The sequence below is a fragment of the Bombus affinis genome, chromosome 1, assembly GCF_024516045.1.
Source record: "Bombus affinis isolate iyBomAffi1 chromosome 1, iyBomAffi1.2, whole genome shotgun sequence".
Lineage (NCBI taxonomy): Eukaryota > Metazoa > Arthropoda > Insecta > Hymenoptera > Apidae > Bombus > Bombus affinis.
This window is the reverse complement of record NC_066344.1, coordinates 9444551-9470250: the sequence shown is the minus strand read 5'-3', so window position 1 is coordinate 9470250 and position 25700 is coordinate 9444551. Positions and strand designations below refer to the sequence as shown.

Sequence of the window (25700 nt, the reverse complement as noted above, 5' to 3'; positions counted from 1 at the left end):
TCAGCCAACGTAGTATCAATTTGGAAGCTGTTACATCCATTATATCGAAACCATCGATCGGATAATTCACCGATCTTCGTGAGTAGCGAAAGAAATCAAATAGTTGATTTATATCCGAGCATAATGATTTTAAACCAGTCGAGCCCGCTTAACACGTTGACGCCCGGCATGCATCACCGATGGCTCACACGAGTCTGTTCCGTGAGTCTGTTCGTAAAAACATAACAATTCAATATTATACACTTAACATAATTATTTTCTTTTTTATGCAATTTTTTAAAACATGTTAGGCAGAGTACCGGCTGGCCCTTACAACGATCACAATATGTTGTTACTTTCTTGGCTTTATTCGCGGCATACTCTCTACCTTTTATTCTAGAAATGCGTTTATAACATTGTTTACACCGCCGTCTCATTTTACTCGCGGGCCCTTGGTACGACTGCAGAAATTTTGAATGTTTTTTGGGCATTTTCACTTGGCATTTCTTCTTTGTGGGCATTTACTGTACTCCACTGTGCCCCATGAAGCAGACTGTGCATTCGGGCGCCGCGTCACAAAGAAAAAACCCTGATTACCGGCGTCGGCGTCAACGTGTTAATGTCTTAGATACGGTTGAATTTTGTGCGGGGTTGTTCCTCTATACGGCAGAGTTTGACGCGAATTACGCGTAAACGATACAGCACGTTACATACAATGCCGTTCTCTACGCAAGCATATTGGAATGAAGCTTTTGATAATTAAATTACAATTTTTCTTAAAGATATGATGCATATACTTGAACTTTAATAATTTACTTTAATGATTAATAATACAATTGAGTGTGATATATTTTAAAGCACGGTACGACACATAGACCAACGTCACATTCAATTTTCACACTCATTGCGCGATAGTGTTTTTCAAATTGTTCTTCGCTTTCTATTTTGAAGCAACATTTTCAGCTTGAAGATTCTAAAAGATTAGAAGAATACGGATCGGCATACTAAAAACAACATCTAATAATGGTATATTTATTTTAAAGAAAAGCAACAGTTGATATCTGACACTGGTATATTAAAAATAAAAACTGTATATTATGTCTGTATATTGTTAATACTGTAATGAAACGTTGCGAGGGCAAGAAAAGTGTGAAGCAAGACAAATGAAAGGGATCGTTTAGTTCAAACGGTGAGCAAATAAATGGTAGAAGGCACCACTGTAGCTTTATTACTACTCACAAAATGGCATACTATAAAAGGATGGACTAAGTTCCTGACAGGTCTAAAGTGTTGTCTTACCCTAAGAAGTGACTAGGCAAGTCAGTATAGCTAAACACTGACATTCGAAATTTTTGACGAGACTTGTGAAACATGCAGATCTTGCAACATACGCACAAGAGGTACCAAGAAGGTGTTCGTGTCAGGGTGGTGCGAGTCGAGACGCTTACTACCATGTGGGTCCGCTTAGAAGGCAAGCCCAGAATAAGCGAAATACTCAGTTTGCTATTGAACGCGTATCCCTTGGCATACTGGCCAAAGGGGAAAGATTTGAAACCAGGAATGCTCGTCGCCGCGCGAGTAAATTCTGCTCCCTTTTGGGACAGAGCTCTTCTCTTGCAACAATCCGAGAAGGGTTACACCGTTCTTTTAATCGACTTCGGGATAGAAACCTACCGAAGTGTCAGTTCGATTCGGTTGTTGCCACGGAAGTTGGCGAGGATAGTACCATGGGCTAGGAAGCTCCAACTGTCTGGTGTACGTGACCAAGCGGACCAAACGCTGAGACATCGTGTGGCCCAATTTACTATGTTGAGACGGTCAGGATTCTTGACGGACATCAACTCTTCGCCAGGAGATGCAATGACCGCGAGGTTGGTGTTAGACGGGAAAGAGGGAGAATCCTCGACAGACATGGGAGCACACTGGTTGGAGTTGGGATACCTCGATCCTGAATAATCGGTATCTCTTGCGAGACTTTTATGTATATATTTATATTTTTGTATATATATTAATATTGTTACTGAATAAAAATTAATAATAGTTTAAAAACTTGTAAACGCTCTTTTAGCTTTCCTTGTCATTCATACGACAGGTCTTACAATATTAAATTTAAGATATCTCTTAAACTATTCATTTTTCGAATCTAGTACCTGTATATTCTTCTGTAGAGAATTAAAAACTGTATCGAATAGCGTCTAAAAAATGTATCGTATCATTTAGAAAAACAAAGACCACACTTAAGTCTCGGAGATGCGTCCACCCAAATAAGATCTGCAACCGTTGCTGGATGTGCCTCTCGAAATAAGACAAATTCTATCCGAAACACTTTCTCCGAATAATGTATAGTTTGTATTTTACAAGATTATTTACTGTAATTTCATGTTATTTTTATACCATATTATTTTATATTTAGATATTCGGTATAAATTCGGTAAAATTTAAATTGTGAAATATAAAGCTATTAAGATCTGGATTTCGATTAATGAAAAAATCTTTTTCGATTGATATCGAGTAGCTAATTGTTTGTGGCAAGAAAATTTAAAGATATTCATAAAGGTCTCCAACGAAGATTCACGTAATTTATTGCTTGCTGATTAATATGTCAATTTTTATGATTTAAACAGGTATGACTCCATTGTCGTGAAACGATATTTGTACGGAAAGGTTTCTGGGTAAATTTATTACCTGCGTTAATCGGATTTAATGGAGACGTCTAATGGAACTTGTTGTTGCAGATAGAAAGTGAAGTAAGGTAATGGAAGGTCATTAGAAATGCGATGTATGCGCTTGAAACTCGTGAGAAATTGAGCGCCATCGTTTAAAGAAATAAAGATGCGAAAAATAGGTTATAGAAAGAAACATAATGAGTTTACAGAAAAAAATTTCGATTTTGAAATTTGATAAAAATTATAAAATTCTGGTATAAGAAGGACGTAGGTATAGATGCGGAGAGGGGGTAATGGCCGCATGCGGTGACGCCTGCGAACAGGTCTAAAATTGAAATTGCGCCTTAAAACTGCTAGCACCTACATTATCTCAGCAATAGTTTTTTAAATTAACGCAGAACGATGATTTTTTGTTAAATCTAAGGTAGCTTGACGAGATATTAACAAATATCATAATCGATGCTATAAAAAATTATATTCAAGCCTAAAATTTTCAATTTTTTAATTTTATATTTTGTATATTATAATGATCCGAGCCTGTTTCTGAATTGTAGCAAATTGCCTTCGTTTTCTATTTTGTAGCGGCATTTTCAGGTTGAAGATTCTAAAAAATTATAGGGATACGGATCGTCATGTTAAAAAGAGCACCTAATAATGGTATATTTATTTTAACGGAAAGCAACAATTGATATCTGTATCAAAAACAAAGACTATATGTTCTGTCTGTATATTGTTAACACTTTTATAAAACATTGCGAGGACGAAAAAAGCGTGAAGTAAGACAAATGAAAAAGATCGTTTAAATGGTTTAAAGTTTAAACGGTGAGCGAATGAGTCAGTAGAGCGAGTCACTATAGTGGCGCGTCGTAATATAAGATGACATTCGCATCGTACCTAAGAGGTTAAGGAACAATTTTCTACTTAATTTCCCGCCCTTGAGTCGGCGCTTCGAAATCTATGTAGCTGTATTATATGTCTCTGGCGTGGAAATGGGACAAGGAGGGGAGGAGCGCGAGAGCAGGGGGTTGAAATACGAGAAACGTATCGCGTCTTCGTATCCCGTCGACGTGGTTCCACGTGGCTGAAAGAGAAGTTGCGAACGCGAGGGCTGTGCACGGAGCGTAAAGGGAGCCGGTCCCGGTGCAACAAGTACGCAATTCAGGAAAGTTGCGCCGCGTCGATAAGGCAATTATTCGGTTGCGCCGCCTCGCAAGAACAATGCCTTTTGTCGGATGAGGCAACAACGGGGTTATGGAAGACGGGCAACGGGGAGAAGACCGTCTTTATGCGAAACGTAGCTAGATACCGGTATATCGAGAGTCGGAGGAGCTTTCTTCTACCGGTGGCCGCCATTTGTCGACGCTATACCAGCCGAGTTTCGCGCAACATTTTTGTCGCAGTCGCATGCAATTCAATTTACCCCCCTTTCTCTTGAATAACTCTGAATAGCACACTGATATTATATAATGTGAATTTTGGTAATTCTGTGAGGCAATTCTGTCGATTGAGAAGCTCGTTAAGTATCGTACATTTTCGTTGACTCTCCCATTTTAATGCCATTTTATAATTAGACGCGGGGACTTTAATATAACGTAATTGGAAAGATTCAAGGGTCCTTTAAAAATGGCTAATTAAAACGACTAAGTGTTTATTTTGAGGGAAATTGTGCGAGGTTTCTAGAAAGCTTGTTTTCATTTCGAACGAATTGATAAAATGCTTAAAATGAGGTCATGAATGTAAAAAGTTAACTTATGGGTAGCACCTACTTTTAATTCGTGGTAATTTATTAGGAACTGTTCGTATTTCTTTCACAAATTGCTGTTCAATTTCGTGTCAATGCTATAAAGTTTTAATTTGGAATTCTCTGTAGATGATGTATTCCTCCTGTTCGAAGAACTCCCCTTCCCTTCATCCTGTTGTTTCTGTTTGATGTTGGATTTATCATTCATGAATCAGTCGATACACGATTTTATCGGTGTCATGGTGTTGTTTAACAGGAAACGGAAATTTAACTTTCGACTCTCGTTGATTCATGTCCAGATTAAATTTGTTTACAAAATAAGCCGTGATAAACATTAGAGTTTCAGGAACACGGCTTATCGAGTTCAATTATTCGTTCGCTATAATTAGGGAAAACAGTAGAATAATATTTACTCGGTAATAACAGGTACGTTTTAAAATAACTACCGCTGATGTGATGTTGGATAATTACGATTACGACGCTAGTCTTCCGTCAGACTAAACTTTAATCACTAAACGAAAAAAAAAACAAACGGTCTTCGGACTTTTACGTTTGTAACTGTAACACTTGAACTTCAAATATGTAGATTATCGAGAGATTTATCTATAATAAAGAAAAAGTTGAGAACAAAATCACCGATGCGTGACAAATACATTAAAAAATAATTTATGTGATAGAAATTCTCGAATTCTTTCTCTACAAGGTGGTATTAATTTTTTATTTTATGTTCGCATAAAAAGGCACCTTATCGCCGTCGCCTTATTCCTGCAATAACCTCGTAGACTTTGTAGAATTTGCAAAAATTATGATTCTTAGTGAAATCTTGGAGGACGAGGTAAAGGATAAAGGCGATACCTCGGAATTTGTCCTCTTGGCAACACGTGCGTTCATTTTACGGCTTTCGAGAAGCCACGTTTTTCAATATCAACGCACACGATTGTACGATAAATGTAAATAAGTAAACCCTATACAGTCTGCTCGAGCAAACGTGACTAGTTTTCTCGCGTTCGCTCTTTTGTCTAGCACGTTTTCCCGAACCGATCTTCGGGGAAACGTTCGATATTTACCTCGGAAGGGACAACGCGGAAATAAAGTAGCCTGGGCTCTACTTACGATCACGGAATTACATGCAACGCTAGAATCGCTGTCAGCGTCGGAATCCTGAAAGGAAGAACAGAAGAACGTGGTAAATTAGATATTACTGTGTTAGGAAAGAAAGGAAAGAAAATTGAAAGAAAATCGAACACAGATTCTGATTAAGAAGCGTGAACGAATTCTGTTTATTTGGTGTTAGTCGATGAACTTACGCTGTGGTTTATGATTGTGGTTTAAATGAGAGATCGTGAAACTTACCTTTCGTTTAAGAAAATTCATTATAACTTCAAAGAGACTATAGCGGTAAATTTAAGTGTGAATGGTAGAACGGGTATATTTTAACTAGGATCTTCAATACCAAATAATTTAACAAATACAGTAGACTAAAATCAAGGGACCCGATCTAAGTCCATCACTTCTAAAGATTCCTATCTTATCATGCGTAAACGTAGTAGAAGTCTTATTAAATAAAGTTATCATAGAAATTGAAGTAGTGGGATTTGTGACACGCTACCGTTTCAAGACAATAAAAAGTGATCAAAATTTTCTTATGCCCTGACCATAGTAGTCTACACTGTAAATACCTATTCTTTCAGCAAAGCGTTTAGTCGTGTTCCATCGAGTCGCAACTAGACACCCGCGGAGAATCCGTGAGTGCGTGCAAATAAGGATCGCGGCGTACGCAAGCGCGGCGCAATTCGACGCAACTGAACGCGATTCAAAGTGGTAAGGAATGGCCTGGAATGTATTTTCGGTGCGGCTGTGTGGGCAGATAATAAGGCGAGGCAACGCGCAATAAACGGATTTACGGTGGTTCGCGGAACGCTAGGATTTCGGGAACCGATTTCGCGGACCGGTTCGCGGATCTCAAACAGGAACGGCTTGGACAAATCGGCTCGAAATCGTTCCCAGTTTCGTTGAAATGGTCTGAAACTTCTTGAATAACGTGTCAATGACTCAATGGTGTAAGCGTCGAGGGAGAAAATAAGGCGTTGGAGCGATTTACAAAACGTTTTTCTGTTAGAGATCGGTATTTATTTCTTCTGTTTTTCTGGATACAATTTTCAAAAGATTTCAAGGGATTTCATTTTATCCGTAGCTACAATTCCACGGAATAAACAAGATTTTTTCAAGGAATAACTGCCGGTTTTGCGACGCGGTAAATGTGGCCGCGTCTAAAAATTGATTTGCATCGGCAAACGATGTGGCCGCGTGCGTTTAACCGCCCGCCGTGTGGCTTTCGTAAATCACCGCGCGAATGGTTTCCCGGAAAAAATTGGCCGCTCGTTTGTCGGACGCGAGATTGCGTAAATTGAGTGGCTCTCGATGAACGCCACTCTAAAGTCTTGACCTCGTTGTAAAAGATCGCTCCGCTTTCGGGGAACACGAATTCGCGGAAAGAAAACACAACTGTGCGCGTTTTCCTCTGATTTTAGACACCTTCCCGACCTCGGTTCGGTGTATATCCGAAACTTCCTCGTTTGCTTACTCTCCACGTCTGTGTTTTCACTGCTTGACCCTCTTTACATTCCAAACATATAACTTTTAAGGCTACGAGCTGATGACGTAATTCTTAGAAATCTAATTACAGTGTTATCACGGTACATTAAACGACAGAGATGAATTTACTTATTCTGTAGGCGAAAGCTCGAGAATCTTTCGTCTTTCTCAATTCTTTGTCTCAAATCACGCGTTACTATTTCTTTTTTTTTTCTTTTTATTTAGAAGAATTTTACAATCAATTCTCATTGAGAATTATAAGTAAATTATTCTGACGTGGTACTATGACTTGAATAATAAGTGTTTATCGTATGTTCGATTCTACGTTTTACTGTTTCAAATTTTTTCTAATCTGAAGAACGATAGACGAATCGCTCATCCCTATTTACGAGACTATGTTTACGAGATTCTATTCGTTAGCCACTGTCGTGAAAAAAAATTTGGAACGAGGCCTGGCGTGTTCCTCGAATGCGACACGGACACCGATTCCTAGATGTACCCCTGCGCGTTATCTTTCGCAACTGGTTTCACTTATGCAAATAATTCTACGGTAGAGAAGCGGGTTGCGAACGTGTCGAGGATCCGATTGCAAGAAAATTAATTATCGCTGCCGGCTTTATCCGATGATCGGCTCCGTCGATAGATTTATTCGTCCTCGAGCGGAGAAAATAGGTGTTTATTTTACGAGTTGCAAACGCGGGCGCCACGGCGGCGAATTTTTCGACGGTTGCAATTTGCCGGATGACAAACGACTCGTGGAAGACTCGTTCATTCCTTTGCATTTTTAATGATTCTGCAGAAGCATTGTTACTTTAATGTTACAACGAAAAACGTCTAGTGTACATCGGTGGAAGAAGAAGTTGCAGCCATTTCTTCGAAAACTATCAATCTTCCCGAGCGAAAGCTGAAACAATGGCAAGAATCGCGGACGATAAATCAATCTTATCGAAAACAAATTCTACTAGAAACGAAAGCGGAGAGCTGCTACACGTTATTGAAGTCGACTTCGGTTCTACGGATAAAACAATTTTGCAACTCATCAACGGCACTTCGAGCCGCGGTATTGGCCAGCGGTAGAACAGAACTTCGGTAACGACGTTGCACCAGAAAATATCAGGCCACGATAAAAATGCAGAAAACGCGCAAAAGAATCGACCTCGTTAAAACTACTCGCTATCCAAAGCAACCGAAGAAAGAAAGATGGATACCTTAATTACCATACGGTTCATTAAAATTCGCAACAAACGCAAAACATTCTAGAAGCGTCGCGATAATAAATCAATCTTGATACACATTAAATACTAGAAAAAATTAAACACGAGCTTAACGACGAACCAGGGTTCGATGAATTCTCTGCTAATCTTGGCTGCTAATGAAACCATCCTACGAAGAATCGGATGATCTATGCGGTAGATTCTAGAGAACCTTAGCGAATACACGTAAACACCTCTGGAAGAGGCTAACAACGCACGTGCACGCGCGGTGGAGAAAGCGGACACGGTCGAAATAAAGATCGAGGCCCGCGGATCCGGATAATCGGATGAAGCCGTCTGGCCGTGCTCGGAGGCCGGCGCGGCGGTGGAGACGTGATGGATGAAAGGTGTTCCACTTATGTGGATTCCGTTGCGCGGGATGATGAATGAACCGCGGCAGCCGGAGGCACTCGAATTTCAGCATCGGACCACGAGCAAAGAGCAAAGAGAGCGTGGATCTACGAGACAACAACCGCCGTGATTTCCAGTGAAGACCAGAACGGGGAATAGCTTTCTGCGTGTTGGTCAGGATCAGCTTCTAACTGAACAGACAAGTTTTGATAGGTAAAGGAGGAAAAAAGCGATGGACTATTTTTACCCAGACATTTAGAAATTACCCGAAACAAATTTGACAAAATTAATTTTCGATCTGCTAATGGAAATTCCGCGATTCAATAATTTCTTGTTTCAATGGATGATTTGTTAGTTTGAATGTTAGTCAATTTTGAAAGAGCCTATGCAGATAAATATAAATAGTTTCGACAGAGAGGTTTGTGAAAGGTTCTGACGAAAGTGACGAATTGTTAGTACACCAAGTACGAGATCGAAATTAATCAACTCACGCAATTTCATTTCCAAGATTCGATGTACCAACGTTCCTCGGAGGGCCAACTTTGTTGTCACGAGTCGCACTTCAACTGAAAGCTGTCGCAAAAAGTATTTGATTATATGTTATCGTTATACAAAGACAACAAAGTCGCGAAACAACGATAGAAGAACGATGCTCATTCATTTACAATCGCTACGCTTTACGAAAACACGCGTCTAATCTTCGAGTAAATGCAATTACGCAGCCAACCCCTATTCCTCGCTAAACTCCCACCCTGAATAATCAACGAAAAATCGCAACAGACTACGTTCAGCCTACGTATCCATCATCGTCATAGTGGCCAGTTTGTGTGCCGTAAATTATTTTCCGCAATCGTCGAATCTATTTCGACGAAAACTACCCTCGCGTGACGTTTCGAAAACGATCCGTCAAATTATTCGCCACAACGAACGGATCGCTACGGTGTCTAATAGTATCCCTCTTTTGATGGAGAAGGAACTACGAGTAAGGCTTCCCCATTATTGCCGGAAATTCAGCATTGGCTTGACAGATTGGTTGTTCACGCAACTTAGCATAGCTAAGGTGTACTACAGGCTGCGGAACATGTCGTCGCGACCCGCTAAGGTTTCAGTATTATTGGCTAACCGATAGGTTACCGTGTCAATCTGTCTAGACTGACGCGTGTCGCGTGATCGATAACCAACTGCTCGCACTAGTCCGCCTTGGATCAACTTCATGGCGAGGGGAAAAAATCCTTGGGCCGAAGATTCTGCGGATTCTCGATTCTTAAATTGAAATAAAAATATCCACCTACTGTTTGAAATAAATCGTGGAGCAAAGTTTAGGATCGAAGGACTGAGGTTGATCGAGTATCCCTGATCATTGTCCTATTATGTTTTTGGATAGGTAGAATTCAAAAGTACATGGATTTATTTTAACAGCGATTAATATACCATATGCTAATGACAGTTTTTGCCAGCATTAATACTTCAAGACGGACAAAGTTTATTTTCGACTGGTTCTTTGTAAAACGCCAGAACAATGAAGGCCAAACATGTTGTTTTCCATCCTCTGTTTGCAGCAATGACGCACGTCGGTAAAGACACTTCGGAGAAACGCGAGATGAAATGCGTTTGGAACTTTGGAACACTAAGTTCAAACGAGTTGCAGCGACAATGTTGCTTTCACCTTGACGAATGAAACAAACGTCGATTCTTAGCACGAGGAAAAGTCTTTAACGAAACAAAAGGAGAAACCGATGGAAATACTTAACAGAGAAGATATTATTTGAAACTTACGATTCGATTAGAGCTTTTAGGGATGATTTACGAACGAGGCATTTAAATTACATCGCCCATTTTCGACAGTAAACGAAAAAGGGGCGGAAATATTTCAGGTGATAAGGCAGAAAATGTTATCGTAGTTGGCTAGATTATCGGCCAGTCATACGCAGGGCGAAGATTGAAAAATATTTAACTGGCCGAACGAGACGGAGATAAGTTTAAATACCGATGAGCATGCTATTCAAACAGGAGGCAATGTCGGCAGGCGCAAATGCCTCGTTAAACATTTTTGACAAGCCAGCTATCGGTCCGCTTAAAGTACACCCAAATATTTTAGACACACTTAAGCGCGTCAAAATATCCAGAAATGAACGCGTTACAGCGTATTCGATATTCAGGAATATTTCGTAAACGAGCAGACGAGGTGAAAACACGACAGAAGGGGTCATGGATGGTGTGCTAAAAATAGAAAGCCGAGGTTTTTGCTCGATTCGTGGCCCGGTCGCGAAAACAAACATCCGTATACGAGTACGTTAAAAAAAGACGAAGAGGAACCGTTAGAGCAGACGTAAAAAAAATATAGAAAACAAGGAAAAGCGAATGAGGAAAAATACAAACGAATCGAGAGATTCAAGTTCAGAGAACTGGAGGAACGTTAAGAGGCGACACGTCGTGTTTTTCTTTCTACCAGTTTTTCCTGATAGAACGTGGTCCTTGACGGGATCATTGACTGAGAGTCATCGGAACGATATCACATGGTTGGAAAGCCATCGATGACGTAATTCATAAATATTCCCCGATAATTGACATCCTCCATTGGGATCCGCTTTCTCCCCTCTGGCCACGGCCGGTGTCCGGGAAGCGCTTAAGAGATTAAACCGGACGGTTCAAAGTTCTTGTCTCCGTGTAAACACTTTAATGGAGGCCAGAAGCGGGTGTGCACCTGTTGCGTCGACCGCCGTGACCGAAAAATATTTCAAGCCCATCGGCCGTTCTACCGCCTCTCACGGAGTCTTGTTTTTTACCGTAGCTGGCTATCTGTTCGGTCTGCCGGTAAAATTTTCTTGAAATGTTGAAATGTTTTCTTGTTCGCTTCGGTTGCAGCACACCCTTCGAATATCTTTTTACGGGGTTGCAACGAAGGATACAAAAATTCCTGGTGTGATCGCAGATAAAGAGGTGGAAAATAAAGTCACAAAGGAAGTAGTACGGGGAATTCGGTAATCCAGAGATATCGACTTCTCGAATCACAGCTAATTCGTAGATAGATTCGTAGATAGAGATATCAAGTGTCTCTTATTTTTAGCACGATTGCGGTAATCGACGTTTCGAGTCGTAAATAATTCATGTGACATCGATTACTTTCGAGGAAGCGTCCAAGGAGCAGAATTTCTGGCGATTCTCGTCGACGATGTTCGATCGCGCCGTAAATTTCCTCGTTATTAGCTTTCATTATCTGCTGCGCGAGATCTTCGATGTTTATTCGCCAGGATATTTGAAGAGCGAGGAAAAAGGAGGGAACGTAGATGTCCGATCCGTGTGTACATATATCCGATCGCGCGACAAAATTGTAAACGCAGAAATTATGCAAACGGAGAGGCAGATAATTCTCGTATATTTATAGACGTAATTACACGAAGTGCTTTTTCCCCTCTGGCGGAATAATTTACGATGATTCTTGTGAAACCGCGATCCGCGGTCAAACGTAAATCACGTTCTTTTCGATCCGTCCTTTGTTCGTTGCGGCCACCGTTATGTATATTTCTTCTACGGTAACAATGCGAATGATGCAGCAATAACTGTAGATATATTATTTATCACTAGCATCTTGCTTATGAATAATTACGTAATTAATTAGCCGTAATACAAACGAGGTACATAATTGCAATGGTCAAAGCGGAAAACGCGTGCGTAATTCACCATCTTCTGGAAACAGCAAAACCGTTCCCCTTCGAGAAATAAATTGCACCTTCGAGAGATGGTAAGGTAGAAACGAAACGGTGAGCGAAAATAAAAGAAAGGAGGGAAGAAGTCGCGGAGGATGAAAAAGGCGATTCGTGTTGCCACGTAAAGAACAACAACGCGAGAGTTTGGCGATGATGTAACCGCGAGCATTTCTCGATTCGAGCTAATCGCTTTTTCGACATTCGTCGTTCTAGTAATTGAAGGTATTAGCCCGGCTGATAAATCGATCAGTCACCGCGCAAAAACAAAAGCAACCGAGACTTTCAGATTAGAAGCGAATATTTGAAAGGAGAGTCATGATCTAAATTTGTTGCGACGATCGAATTGTTTTCGGACTAAAAAATGTTATTCCAGTGGACTTATCAACGTCACGGTCGAGGATTGATCTTCGATACAACAAGAAAACTGTCAGAGATGTATGAAGACATAGGAGGAAGAGAAGTGAAAATTAACAGAGATCCAACGATTATTTCGAAATGATAAATCATTCAACAACTAAACCGGTTCCAGTCGATTTATTGACGATTACAATACGGTATTTCCAATCAATGAATTTCAGAGTACGGTGAATCGTAATCTCGTAGACAAATCATCTGCGTTGCATGTTCAACTCCTGATTTTGATTCTACATGGAACGCGTTGCACGTTTCTCGTGTGCATGTCGTATCGTGTGCTTGTTGATACCTAAGTGTTAATCGCAGATTGTGGTTACTAGCGTTTAGTAGAATGACTCTGGAACTTCTGAAAGTCCCTGAAAAATTATCTACAGTCAAGTATTTTTATTTATAGCTCATAGACTAGAGAAATTTATATACTGTTGCACAATGATGACTGAGATTTGATCCAGAGCATTGGTTTATCGCGTTCTAAGGTAATTTCTTTGAAAGCGTATGACAACAATGTCAATCTCGAATCTCACGACGATTTCAATTTGCTTTTCTGCCAGTCATCGTAATTTAACGTAGTAATTTCGTCGGTATGCGTATAGATAAGACGAACATAGTGGTCTTCCTAGTTACGACTTTGCTGATATTCCGCTACAGCTATCGATAGAGAGCGAACGTCATGGCAAACGTTGATGACAAACGCTCATCGTCGAGCGGCAATTATCGTGCAAAATCGCTCGGGAAATTAATTTCGTTGAAGCCGTTCGTGCTCGTGCCTCTCGATAATACATCAACTAATAGACCAACAAAGCCGCTATCGCCGCGAGATATCGCTGGCCATGATCGTCATGAAAAGTGACGTGTCGGGATCAGCGCGATAAAATCTTTATTGTTCAACGACCACCGGTGCACTTTACCCGATACCAGCCAGTTAGAAAGCACCGTATAAAACGCAAGATTAAAGTGTTTTGATCGTGACGCGTGCTACGCAAATATTCGCGCAAATATTTTGACCACTGAATCAACTACTGAGACCCTTCTTCTTTCTTCTGTTTTTCAGCTTTGACCCTCTGTTTCACATCGATGGTATTTCGCGTGGATTCCGTACTTTTTCACCTGATCTCTGTTGACTCGATTTATCATACCAATATAATTCATGTCGCGATACGATCGATCTTATCGACACTATTTATATCGATAAGACGCGTCTGTTTTGCGCGTGAAAGTACCTAAAGTCGTATATTTTTGTTTCGATTAGCAGGTCTAGAGGCGCAGTAGGATTCTTTGTTTCAGAACCGGGCGATATTTCCGATATCATTATTAAAATATGCTTGAAAATATTCAAGACGTTCGTAGCCTGATTTGCAATTCACGCGTCATCGAAATAATATCCGAGGATTCGTGACGCGATCAACGACGAACGTCAACGGAACTTAATTACTTATGATTCCTTTCGATTAACATCTGGATTACAGAATTTTCCAATAGGACGTCAAGCCGATGATCCCAGAATGATATTCCTCCATCGATGGCAGTTGTTGGGTGTGCAGGATTAGTACAATCAACGAACGAACCACCATAAGTAACAATGGATGGAATATGACGCAAACCTTTGTGCGTCTTTCAGTTGGAAAATCTTCCGGAAGTTTTATTACAAACGATCGAGCGACATTTCGAGACTTCGGCTAGAGAGAAATCTATTATGTATGAACGATTTCAAAGAATTAATTAGTAACGAATTCCACGATAATTTATGCAAACGTATTCCGGGGCCGAAGTTGGCCATGCTTCTGCTATGCAACATTCCTGCATAATGATATCCAGAAAAGCAGAACCGATTGACGCTTATTACATAACGTTCAACTGGAATTCCGGATCGCAACAAGTAGCGTGATAGCGCGACTGTTAAATCGGCAAATTAACTTGAAACGCACGCGTGATTTCTGTAATCGAACATCGTGTTCTTCGACACTAAATATTCACAGAAATTACAGAATTCAGAATTCTCATTATACAGAATTCCTATTTAGATATTCACTCGAATATCTAAATGTTATTAAATTTCCTTTCTTCTTTTACCAATATAATCGAGACCCCGATCTTGGCAGGAAAACAACAACATCGAAGACTTGAAAAGTGGGAAACGCGCGTACGCGTAAAAGTTACTAGCCGTAAATTTCCGCAATTGTTTTTACAGAGCAGCGTTTGCGGGTTGCCGAGGATCGACAGACAGGTCGATCGTTCGCGCTATTGGCTCGTTTCAGCCGGCCATTCGGGGATTCGACTCGTTTAATTTCAGGGCCGAGTTCGCGGCTCGTTAGCACCCCCGGAAAATCTACAAACAACCACTCTGGAACTTTTCAGCCGCGATTAATTCTCTGGAACTCGACTCTTCCACCTTCTTACTCTCCTTTTACGATGTATCGATCGCTGACACCGTGAGAAACGTCTGCCACTGAAACTCTTCTTGGTGGACCTTCCGAATCATTTTATTCGACCAACTTCTCTTCCTTCTATAAAACTCTGGTAAACGAATAGATCGGACGTATACGATTGGATATCTATGCGTCAATGAGATCGATCGTTGATGATAAAGGTAACTCAGATATAGCTAACTGCTGATGCTCTGTTGATATATAAACGAAGTTCCATTATTTCACCGTGGAACCGATAAGGATGGAATCGGTAGTAGATTACAGAACTGGGTAAATGTTTACCGATGTTTGTCTGCACGACACTGTTAAGAAACAATTTTATTGACAAATTACTGACATTCCTCTGCACAAATAAAATTCGGTAAACAAGTAACAAATAACAAAGGAATTTAATATGAATGTAAATATTTTCTGTTTCAATATTCAACCCATCTCACTATTCCCATTCAGACAAAGTTTAAAGTAGAAGTAGACGAACAATTTCCACTCCGTTTTCTCCTCGATTCTCGACCACCGTTCTACTCCAGGGGACGACGAGTAAACATCTACACCGGTGCGCTAACAAACGTTAAATTCTCCACGGAAAACGGTAATTTGGAATCGACTGGCGCATAGGAACCAACGAGGCGAAAAATTAGATCGAAGGCTAAAGAGTGGGTAATTTTCATAGATTTTCACGGTGAATCTTCTGGTGCTATTTTGCCTCTCGCAAACATGTCTTGGAGCATGAGTAGCGTTCACGACGACATCCATTATAAAATAATCTAGCCAACCGGTCGCCGTGTAATGCCTGCCCTAAACGCCATGAAAAATGAGTTACGACAAGAGAATTGTGTAAGCTTGCAATTATGTAAATAGACTAACGAGGACAGAGATATGCGCGCCCTCTTCCACTCTTTTATCAGACCTCCCGCGTTTTTCTCGCTTTCTTCCTCGTCGTTTCTGATCCCCTGATGCATTTTTACGCGTGGTGCGTATCGTCGCTAAAATAGTAGAGAAAAAGTGAGACTCATGGGGGCGTATAAGCAACAACCGAGAGCCGTAGGTGACGTAGATCGTAGAAGGTTGAAAGAGCATTGAGAGACAATAAGGTTGGCTGCGAGTAGGTGGCCAAGCGAGAAGACGTAGGCGACTACTAAAGCAAGGACGTTTCTTCTAACTATTGCGGTTTCGTTGCTAGATTGTCGGATGTACGTAACGTATATTCTACACGTTAGATGTTTAATATAGGATGGTATAGAATACTCGGTTTTATCGCCGAAGAATAGATTTGTTCAGTGGCGCAAAGCACGATATTTGGAAACGATCGTTTGAAATTCCTGTCTTTGTCCTATCGTAGAAATCGGAGACTTTCTATTTTAAACTTTTCGTGGAATTATCTATCGAAAGTATGTTAATATCCGGTGTTGGACAATTTCTATCATTTCTATTCTCGTTAACGTTCTCGGACAAACTTCATCAGCAACGTTCTAATATCTACAATTCTACGTGCCTTTCAATAGCATTTAGATAATCATTTACGTAATCGCTCTCGGCCACAAGTCTTTCGTAGTTTAACTTCATTGAGAAACGACGATTTTCGAAGTGAGTTGACCGCCACTTGCCGAACATTCATCGAGTACGTGAATCGAGCATCGGTCAACTGTGAGTCGAAGTTCGGAGAGCGGAATAGGCCGAGAATCAAACGGAGTTTGGATGACGGTAAGTCGAATATCGGTGAGGCTGACATCCGGTGCCAAGTTCGTTCGACGATCGGATCGAAGAGAATCCGATCGGGCGTCGCTGTCAGAATCCGATCGCATTTGCATACAATCGACCGTTATCCGGCTGCTGGTAGGCCAACTAATTTGCATGGTACGTCGCGCTATCGTCACCGTGGCGTGTTGATGACCGATGGAATGCGCGCTCTTGGAAAACGTTGTTCTCTGGAAAAACGGCGCCCACGCTCAATCTCCACGCATCGTGCTGTGTGACTCGATCAGCCACTGTTTTTCTGGTAGTTTTTCGAGCTCGTTGCATATTCAAAATCAATTGGCAATACAAGGTCGATCACGAATGAAGCCAAAACAGTGTTTTGCATTCTTCGTCCTTAAAGCAAAATCATATGGCAAAGTAAAGATAAGGGGCAAGGTGACAGAGTGTGCAGTTAAATGATATTGCAGAATTTTCCCCTCCATGGGCTCGAGTGGTCGATTGGTTTTACACGCACGTTTGTTCGTGGAAACATGGATGCAACGAGAATAGAAGTTTTATTTTCGACGATAACGGTGCGTTTATTTCTGTCCGGGAATAATAATGATTAACGAGCGGAATTACTCGACCAATTTTCTGAATTAATAGCTCGTAATTTATTTTATTTTTAAATTCATAATAAACAACGTCGCGTATAAGCTCGCCTCGTTTCGTTCTGGATCCATGTAACTTGCAACTTTCTTCCACACTCGAAAGAGCAACCGGTTTATCCAGTCCGTCGAAAAAGGTTGAAAGGAATATTTAGCTTCAACGAGAACTTCGCATTCCACGACATTCAAAAGTATTGGATATTTCTGACTACGAGTCGTGTATATCGGGCGTCGTGTTCGCAATGCCTTTCACGAGAATCAAAACGTGAACCATCGAACGGGAAACGATATTATTGTTCGGTAATTAAGAATAGAAACCGGTGAAATTCGTTCGAGATGCCGTTTAATCGACGTCGGATCGACGATTAACCGCGGTTTCGTTTCGGTCGCGAACGATTGGAAACCAAGCGGAGAAATTCGCGACGAAACTGGAGTAACGCTTGCTCGTGCTCGCTCTTGTGTTCGCGCGCGCGCGCCTGTAAATACGTAGAGAAGTGAAAGTAGAAATGCGCGGGTCTATAGAAAGTGACATTATGCAGTTATGCGGGAACGAATACAAATCATAAAAGTAAACGAAGCCCGCAATCGCGTTTCGCGTGGTTTCCCATTCTATAAACAAAACACGAAACGACTGCTTAGCTTTGGGTTAATCTTATCAGCCGGAACGTCTCGGTACCGTGCGTACGCGTTGATAACGTATCATTCGCTCGTTTATATGCACTTGGGTTGACAAAAATGAGTGAGAACGCGTTCGATATTCAGCTGGATCATCGTGGAAAACCTGGTTGTTTTTGTTTGCGTTCGTTCGAGACACTAGACAACAAAGAAAAAAAAGAAAAGCCGGAAAATGAATTCGCGAGATAAACGAATCAGAATGGTCGTGACGTCGATAGCGTGATAATTTCAAACGATCTCGATAATAATTCCGTATCGAGCATCTCTAATACCATTTACCTCGACCATCGACTATGGAGGAGAACTTTGGAAGAAAGTTTCGCGAGCGCAAGTTTCCCTAATTTCATTCCATTCATCCTCTTTCCCTATCATTTCTCTGTCCCTCACCATCCATTTTTCTTTCTCTCCTGAAATTACTCGGTCATTCGTCCCATCTTTTCGCAATGCCCGTGTTTTCCCACTTTCGTGAATCCACCTCACGCGATTCTCTAATTTTTCCTCGATCATCCCTACCATTTTCTCGTCGTACGATCGCTACGAGAATCCACCGCTCCTTTTTAGTGGATCTTGTGTCCAATTGGAAATCATTTCTGCGGCGAAGCATGTTGAGGAAGGTCGATCGTAGAAAGTAGAAGATTTACAGGATGCGTAAAGGAATTTGATTTCTAGGAAGGGACGATCGATGGTCGAAAATTTGATCGGGAGTCGAAGAAACGAAGTTAGACCTTTCTGAAAAGGTTTAGATTCGTTTCGGAGTCGGTGAACCAAACTGAGTCTTCCGCCCTCGCAATCAAGTTTGCACGACGTTACAGGATATGCATGAGATTTTCCAATATTTTATTTCGTTTATCGGTTCCGTGGGCGCAAAGATTGCGTTTGTTGCATCGCTTGAACGTCGCCCCTTCGCCTGGACGATGTAAACGAAATTATCAAGAATTCTATGGAATCAAGAACTTTGCGCAAGCAATACGCGAACGTTTACCGATACGTTACGATTGAAATACACCAGAACACGCGAATAGCAAAACCATCGTGAGTGAAATATCTCTTTGCGAAGACTAATTGTCGATGCCAGTTTTTATAATGCCTGGTCGATATCTATAACAATGAATAAAGCTATCGAGCCGAGAGATCGCCTCGAGCGATAAAACGGTAAAAACCCGCGCTCATTTTAATTTTCAACGACGCGGCGTACCAATAATTCATTAATATCGATACTAATTGCAAATGTGGAAACCGCGAAGCTTATCGACGGTGGGTAATAAATTTGCATCGTGATTATACCATGACCCCGTAAATATTTCATTAATAATGCTCTCTTATTGCAGTGAAGCTTCCCGAACGTACAATACGGTTGACATTAGAATACTTAATTTCTTTTTTTCGAGGTAACACTTCGCCAATGACGTATCTACCTATTAAGCTGGACGATTCGTATCTCTCAAAAGTGTTATTTATCGTATTTTCTGTATTCTATAAACATATTCCAAGAAAATAACTCACATAGAGAAAACAAGGAAAATATCATCGAGCGATAATTAGCTAATATAACAACTAAAATAAGGAAACTGACGCACCACGATAAAATATTCGAAGAAAATCATTAGTGTATTAAGCGGTTGTTTACGTCTGGTAGAAATTAGCAGTTCGTTGCAGCGGAGAAGAAATCGGGAGGAAAACGACGAACCACGGCGAGAAGGGGAAGAGGTCTGGACTTGAATTCAAATTGTGGAACATTCCGTTGGAGCGGATCCTCGCCGAGACAACGAGATTGGTCGCTTTTTCTTGTAAATTTCAACGACGTTACGTCACAGTCTGGATTTAGCTTCTGGATAATTTGTCCTAATGGAGCCATCGTTCCTTTCTCTCATGCAGTTTCAACTCGCGGATGGATCGGGTGTCACTGTCAGCCGTTGAAATTAATTTTAGTTTTTATATAAATACCTTTTCCTGTTATGGAAATAGCTCGATTATAGAGAAGCAGAATGTTGAAAATTTCTTCTTAATTTCCATATTTTGTTATCGCCGTACCACACCTTTAACCATAAAAGTTTGAAGATGTTAATGTCGACAATGTCTTTGTTCGCCGTGCTACAGGGAACTTTGAATATGAACTTTGTTCAGACACTAGATGTGAAGGAGCAGAATTTGATAAATTGAACCGTAAAGTTTAGTTTTAAACGAGATATGTCTCTCCATAGGCTTAAAACTTGCGCATAAACTTTCAACACGATATCTTGGCATAGTTCACGAATATGAAAGAATGTTAAACAGAAAAACACCCGACGTAATGCACATCCAAAAACACAGCGTAAAGAGTTACGAGAAAAATTTACATTTCTAAATTACATATTTTTCAACAATGCTAACATTACGCGAAACCTTGAAAACACGCGATTCGCCAAAATTAAACGGACCATTGATTTTTCCAAGATGTCGACCAGATGGGTCGCGTTGATGGAATTTACGGTTGGTTTTCTTCGACGATCTTCCAACGACAAGCTGGTTCGCGAGGCGATTACGTAGCTTCCGAAAGCCCTGTTCGTTCGTGATGACAATTACCGGACGAGCTTATCGCGAGGCACGGAGAGAAGCGCCGAGTGAGATTCTCTTCCCCGGGGCGGCGACTCTTCAAAGGGATACGCAAAAGGGGTGAAAAAAAGGAGAAATAAGAAACAGACGTTTTCTTTGTTTACCAAGGAACGTTTTGTTCCTACCCTCGGGCCAACGCAACGGAGGGAGGTGCTGTTTAATTTTTTGCACGCAAACCACGTTCGAAATTGTCGTGACAATGGTGTTTGCTCGTGTTTGCGACGAGCACTGCGAGCTACTCCTGGTCGATTTGCTTCATTCATTTCAGAAAACAAACGAGCGTAGGGGTTAATTATCGCGGTGAAAGAATAGCGTTCTGTTGTGGTTGGAATGAGAAATGTATTGGTTTAACTCGATAATATATCTGTCAGCCATTATTGAAATAAAAGAATGATCGGGTGAATAGAATAAAGTGGGTGATTGAAAGTAGTAACATTTTTTAAGAGTTGTTTGAAAGTTGAGTATCTCTCGATCAGATAATTATTCGCATTGCAACAGCGTAACGCGTGTTTCTTTATCATTACACGAATCCTTCATTAATCCAACCATCATCCGTGAAGGAAATGTAGATACAAATTATCGAAAAATCAATAATCTCCCTGTCAAAGAGAAGTTACAGAAAGAAGCAATATACGATGTAATTGCATCGCGATGAAAACTCTTCGGTGCATCCCCGATGTTGATTATCTTTGTACAACAGAATCAAAGCTAAAATGCTGTATCAACGATTAATTCTTCATGGGTTAAGCCACGTTTCCGTTGGCACATATTTCTTTCCTCGTGCTTTTCTCCATAACTTATTAGACAAGAATAAGAAAGATATTCATTAACGATCTTTGATAATAATCGGTACGAGATAACTCGAATCTCTGTGGAGATATGAAAGGTCATAATGGGTTCCTTTGTGGCACGTTCCGCTATGTAACATGTCAGGTACACCCTGGAAAGTTAGAAAAGTGGAAGTCTACGAGCTTGACTTCTGTTATCTTTATTAGCCCTTTTGTAGGCAACAAAATTCTCATTATCAGTATTGTTTCTTTGATTTCATTTGATATCAGAAATGACTTTTTCTTTCAAAACCTCGTAACCAGGACTATTATCAAATACAATCAACACAAAGACCGTACGCTCGTATCTAGTCTTACGCTTGGGTCATGCTTATCAGTGCATGTTCGAATGAATATGTCATCCATCGAGAAAGATAGAGAGGTATCTATCTACTCCGATATTCTTTCGATTAGCTACATTGTATCGAGACTTTTACCTCCTCGATCGTTTCACAGTTCATAGCCATCTGTCTCTCTCGTCTTATGTCTCTTCTTTGTCCACATCAACCGTGGAAAGAAAGTAAAATTTCCCCGAGGAATATTTAACGTATTTCACTGGAGGCAGTCAGTCCTGGGCGAAATCCTTCGTATCGTGGTCCGATTGCTTTCGATTTCGCGACGATTTCGAGGGTGGAGCCAGCGGCGAACAGCAGCCACGAGCACCGTCCAGGCATTTCGGGAATTTTGCCAATTAAAATCGACGAACGAGAGTGTAGGGGGGTTGGCCGATCGGTGGCCCGAGGCCCTCTCGATGTAAACGGTACTCGGAGGAATGTCCTTGGATACGGCAGTTTCGCTAATTGAAATCGATTACCGGGCCCGGGGGCATCGTTTTTCCGTGGCACGCTCCCTGTTCCCCCAAGGAGGAAGCCGACTCACAATTACCGGGCCACTCGCTCCGTTGCTTCCCGGGTATTCCCATTTTCCGCGGAAAGTGCTCTCGCGCGCGTTACGTCCGATCCACGCGGTCGAATTAACTCGTGTTTTTCCACCTTCGAGTCAGCCCCGCGAGACATCTGTCGCCACCACCTTCTCACTGCCGACTTTTTTTCTTTTTCCAAGACTCGTCGCCTTTCGATTAACCTCGAAACTCGTTCGAGAGGAAAAGTCGTCTGGTGTGCTAGGAGGGATAAATATTATCTCGAAGAAGTTATTCGACGATGGATGGATAACGTGATCGGCAATAAATTGAGCGTAACTTCAATTGTAATAAACGAAAGTGTGTTTACTAATTAAATCGTAAATTGGGTCCACCTAACTTTAATAACGATCGATGGCGTGACTTTGTAAGATTTCGTGCAAAGATCATCGATTCATTTCAAAATGAATACCTTCTGTCTTAGTATACGAGTAATACTAATATTGCTCGTGGTATCTAATGCAAAGATCGTTTTACGGCGCGCAAGCCAAGTATGCCACGGTACACGAAGAGCGTTTCGTGGCAAGCGACCATAGTCGTTCGCAATAGCGAAAGGGTTAATAAGTCTAAACCGTTCATTAAAGGTTTCCTTTACGAGAAGTGGTTCCCTAATTAGGTGGCGTTAGGACCAGCATCAATTAGAAATGGTCTTTAACGAGAATTTAAATGTCCACTCGTACCATCGTTTTCCTACAATATTCAACGATATGTGGGCAAACGGTGTAATTTAGGCATCGACACAAAATCAATAACCCTCCTCCACTTCTGAACAAATAATCGTATTTAATAATAGGTTTAATTGGCTTAATTGGCTTTAATTGGCTTAAAAATATTCCGCGTGTATCCGAATTTCTCTTCGAGCCAATGAAGAAACAATTGGACGTAGAAACAAAGATTCGCGGTATTCGAAATTCGAAAAGACGAGAGTATTGAGCTCGAAGGCGAGGTTAACCGAGGCAATTATGCGGAGAGGCCGGTGGCATCCTCGAACGCTTTCGCTTTATCCCGCGATCTTAGCTAGAGCGCGGGGCTTTCCCGGCGTGGTTGACGATGTGCTCCGAGCAACTGGTGTCCAATGACGGGGCGCAAAGGCAAGGACCTCTTGAATGTACTTACATTTTGAACCTTACATATGCTCACCTTCTCGAGCAACCCATCGTCGCGGTAAGCTCCCTGCCTGCCGCTTCCTGTACACCGATAGCTCGGCTCGCATTCGTGTGCCTGACAAATAGGCGAAGCTGAATGTGTGCGTGCTCCTGCTCCGTGTCTACGTATACCGTATCGCTGGAAAGAGAGGCGAGCTACAGAGATGAAGAAAAAGAGAGAGAAGCAGAGGAGCTGGTTAATCCGCACATGTGTGATGACAATCGTGAACCACCTGTTGAACGGCACCGATACCCAAGGCACCTCTTTACCTGGCCTCCGTTACAAAAGGAAGCCTCGAATTTCGATCGGACACGATCGAGTACTTTACTTTGCCCGACTTCTCTCGATTCGCGTCGGTTCGATGACTCGCCCATTTCCTTCTCCAATCAATTAATCTCTGGCTCGCTTCGACAAATCGGATTCAATCTGGATCGATTCGACAAAACTCTTTGATCATCCGCTTTGTACTTGCTCGAAGGAACTGATTTGTATCTTTGGTTCGTTTATCGAAATTGAGATATTTTGAGGAAATAATTATAATTCCGACAGTTTTCTTCGATTAGCACAGCTGAATGCTTAAGTGGAGGAAACTACCATTTCCATTCAGAGGACGAACTTTAATTACAGTTTCCAAGCTTGTTACGTACTGTTCTACGTAAAACGCAAACACTCGGCACGAAACATTTACGAAAATTGATACACATTGTGGTACTCGATTTCCGTCTAAATAGAACAAGTCCACAGGCTCGTGACAATTTTGAATATCAGCCGTTGTACGGGTCAAACGTTGTAACTTTGGTCAAATTCGACGTTACTGAGTGTTGTAACCTTCGATACGCTCCCAAAACTCCTCCGACTACTTAAAATAAATCGTATCGTATACAAAACGAAAACGTTCTCTTAAAACGGAACAGATCGTTAAATGGAAAGTAGTCAAAGTCCTAAACATTAGAAGGCTAAGCAACAAGCTTATTAGCTTCAATTTCTCGTTCGCGAATGATGCGTGATTAATGAGTGATCCAGTGATGAAGGCGCACGCCATCGGGGAATTGAAAATGGACGTTATCTAAATTCAAGGTATAAATCCGCGAAGATTTACGATCCGATGGAAATCAACGCAAGATATCACAGCAATTTCGGTGCGACTCACGTACAGATTGAGGAAACGTATTAAACGAGCGAGATATAAATCTAACCAGGTATTCCCTGTCTGCGATCGTTTGAATCTCATTAACACGGTGAATGTGAAGGTCGAACCGAAGGTTCAGCAATCTCCGCGAAGTTCTGCGACGATGACGTTATGTAATTGACAGCGAGGGTAACTGGGTGATTAATGGGTGAATTTGTTCTAAGATCGATTGCACGTGCGTCGAACAAAATGTCAACCGAATCAGCGAAAGTCGCAGATTTCTTCATGGTAGTTACGTAATGGAACATTGCGCGTGAGTTCTAGATCCGACGTTCGTTCGGTTACCGATTATTATGAGCTCACACGCTGGAAAATTTAATTCTTTACTATTCATTTGGCCTTGTGAAATAATAGTCTCCTTAGCAAACAGCACGATCGATTTAAAAGCATGTTAACGACTCGTACGTTTCATATAATTTTCAACGGAGAAAATACATGAGACCGGTTGTTATATTTTGAACGTTAGAAGACGTATCCTAGTGGCGATTATGAATCCGTTCTTCGAACGCGATTTTCAGACAGCCGCGAAATCGCGATTAAAATGCAGAATTCACCGTGCATGCATATACATGAGACACATAACAGGTCGGTGGAATTACACGAAGAATTGACGCACGTTCGCGGTTAAACAAACGACACAATGGGCGAGAAGAGCGTAGAACACGAGGATCGTGGAAATTTTCGAGAGGCTTTGGTAGAGCGGCCGAAATACGCGCGCATTGCCTCGTTTACAGGACAACAGATGAAATCTTGCGTATTCAATGTATCTTGCTTGCTGTTGGCATTTACGCGCAACTAAAAATGAACTGCTTTGTTTTTCAAGTAAATGTTGGTTACAAATTTTACACCCAGATATCAAGTTTAAACCTAAGTTACGG

General features: G+C 41.3%; 1 protein-coding gene across 5 annotated transcripts in view; it reads right to left on the bottom strand.

Annotated features, from left to right (window-relative positions):
* LOC126918014 (3-phosphoinositide-dependent protein kinase 1) overlaps positions 1 to 25700 on the bottom strand; it is a 403560-nt gene that overhangs the window by 127324 nt on the left and 250536 nt on the right. For 2 of the 5 annotated variants that reach the window (XM_050725675.1, XM_050725755.1), the window contains one exon: positions 5500 to 5547. The exons of 2 other annotated variants lie outside the window; for them this stretch is intronic. In XM_050725675.1, the coding sequence (XP_050581632.1) occupies positions 5500 to 5547 (48 nt within the window). Of the gene's footprint in view, positions 1 to 5499; positions 5548 to 9076; positions 9159 to 25700 lie in introns of all 5 variants that reach the window. One more of the 5 variants, XM_050726300.1, reaches the window with a different exon arrangement.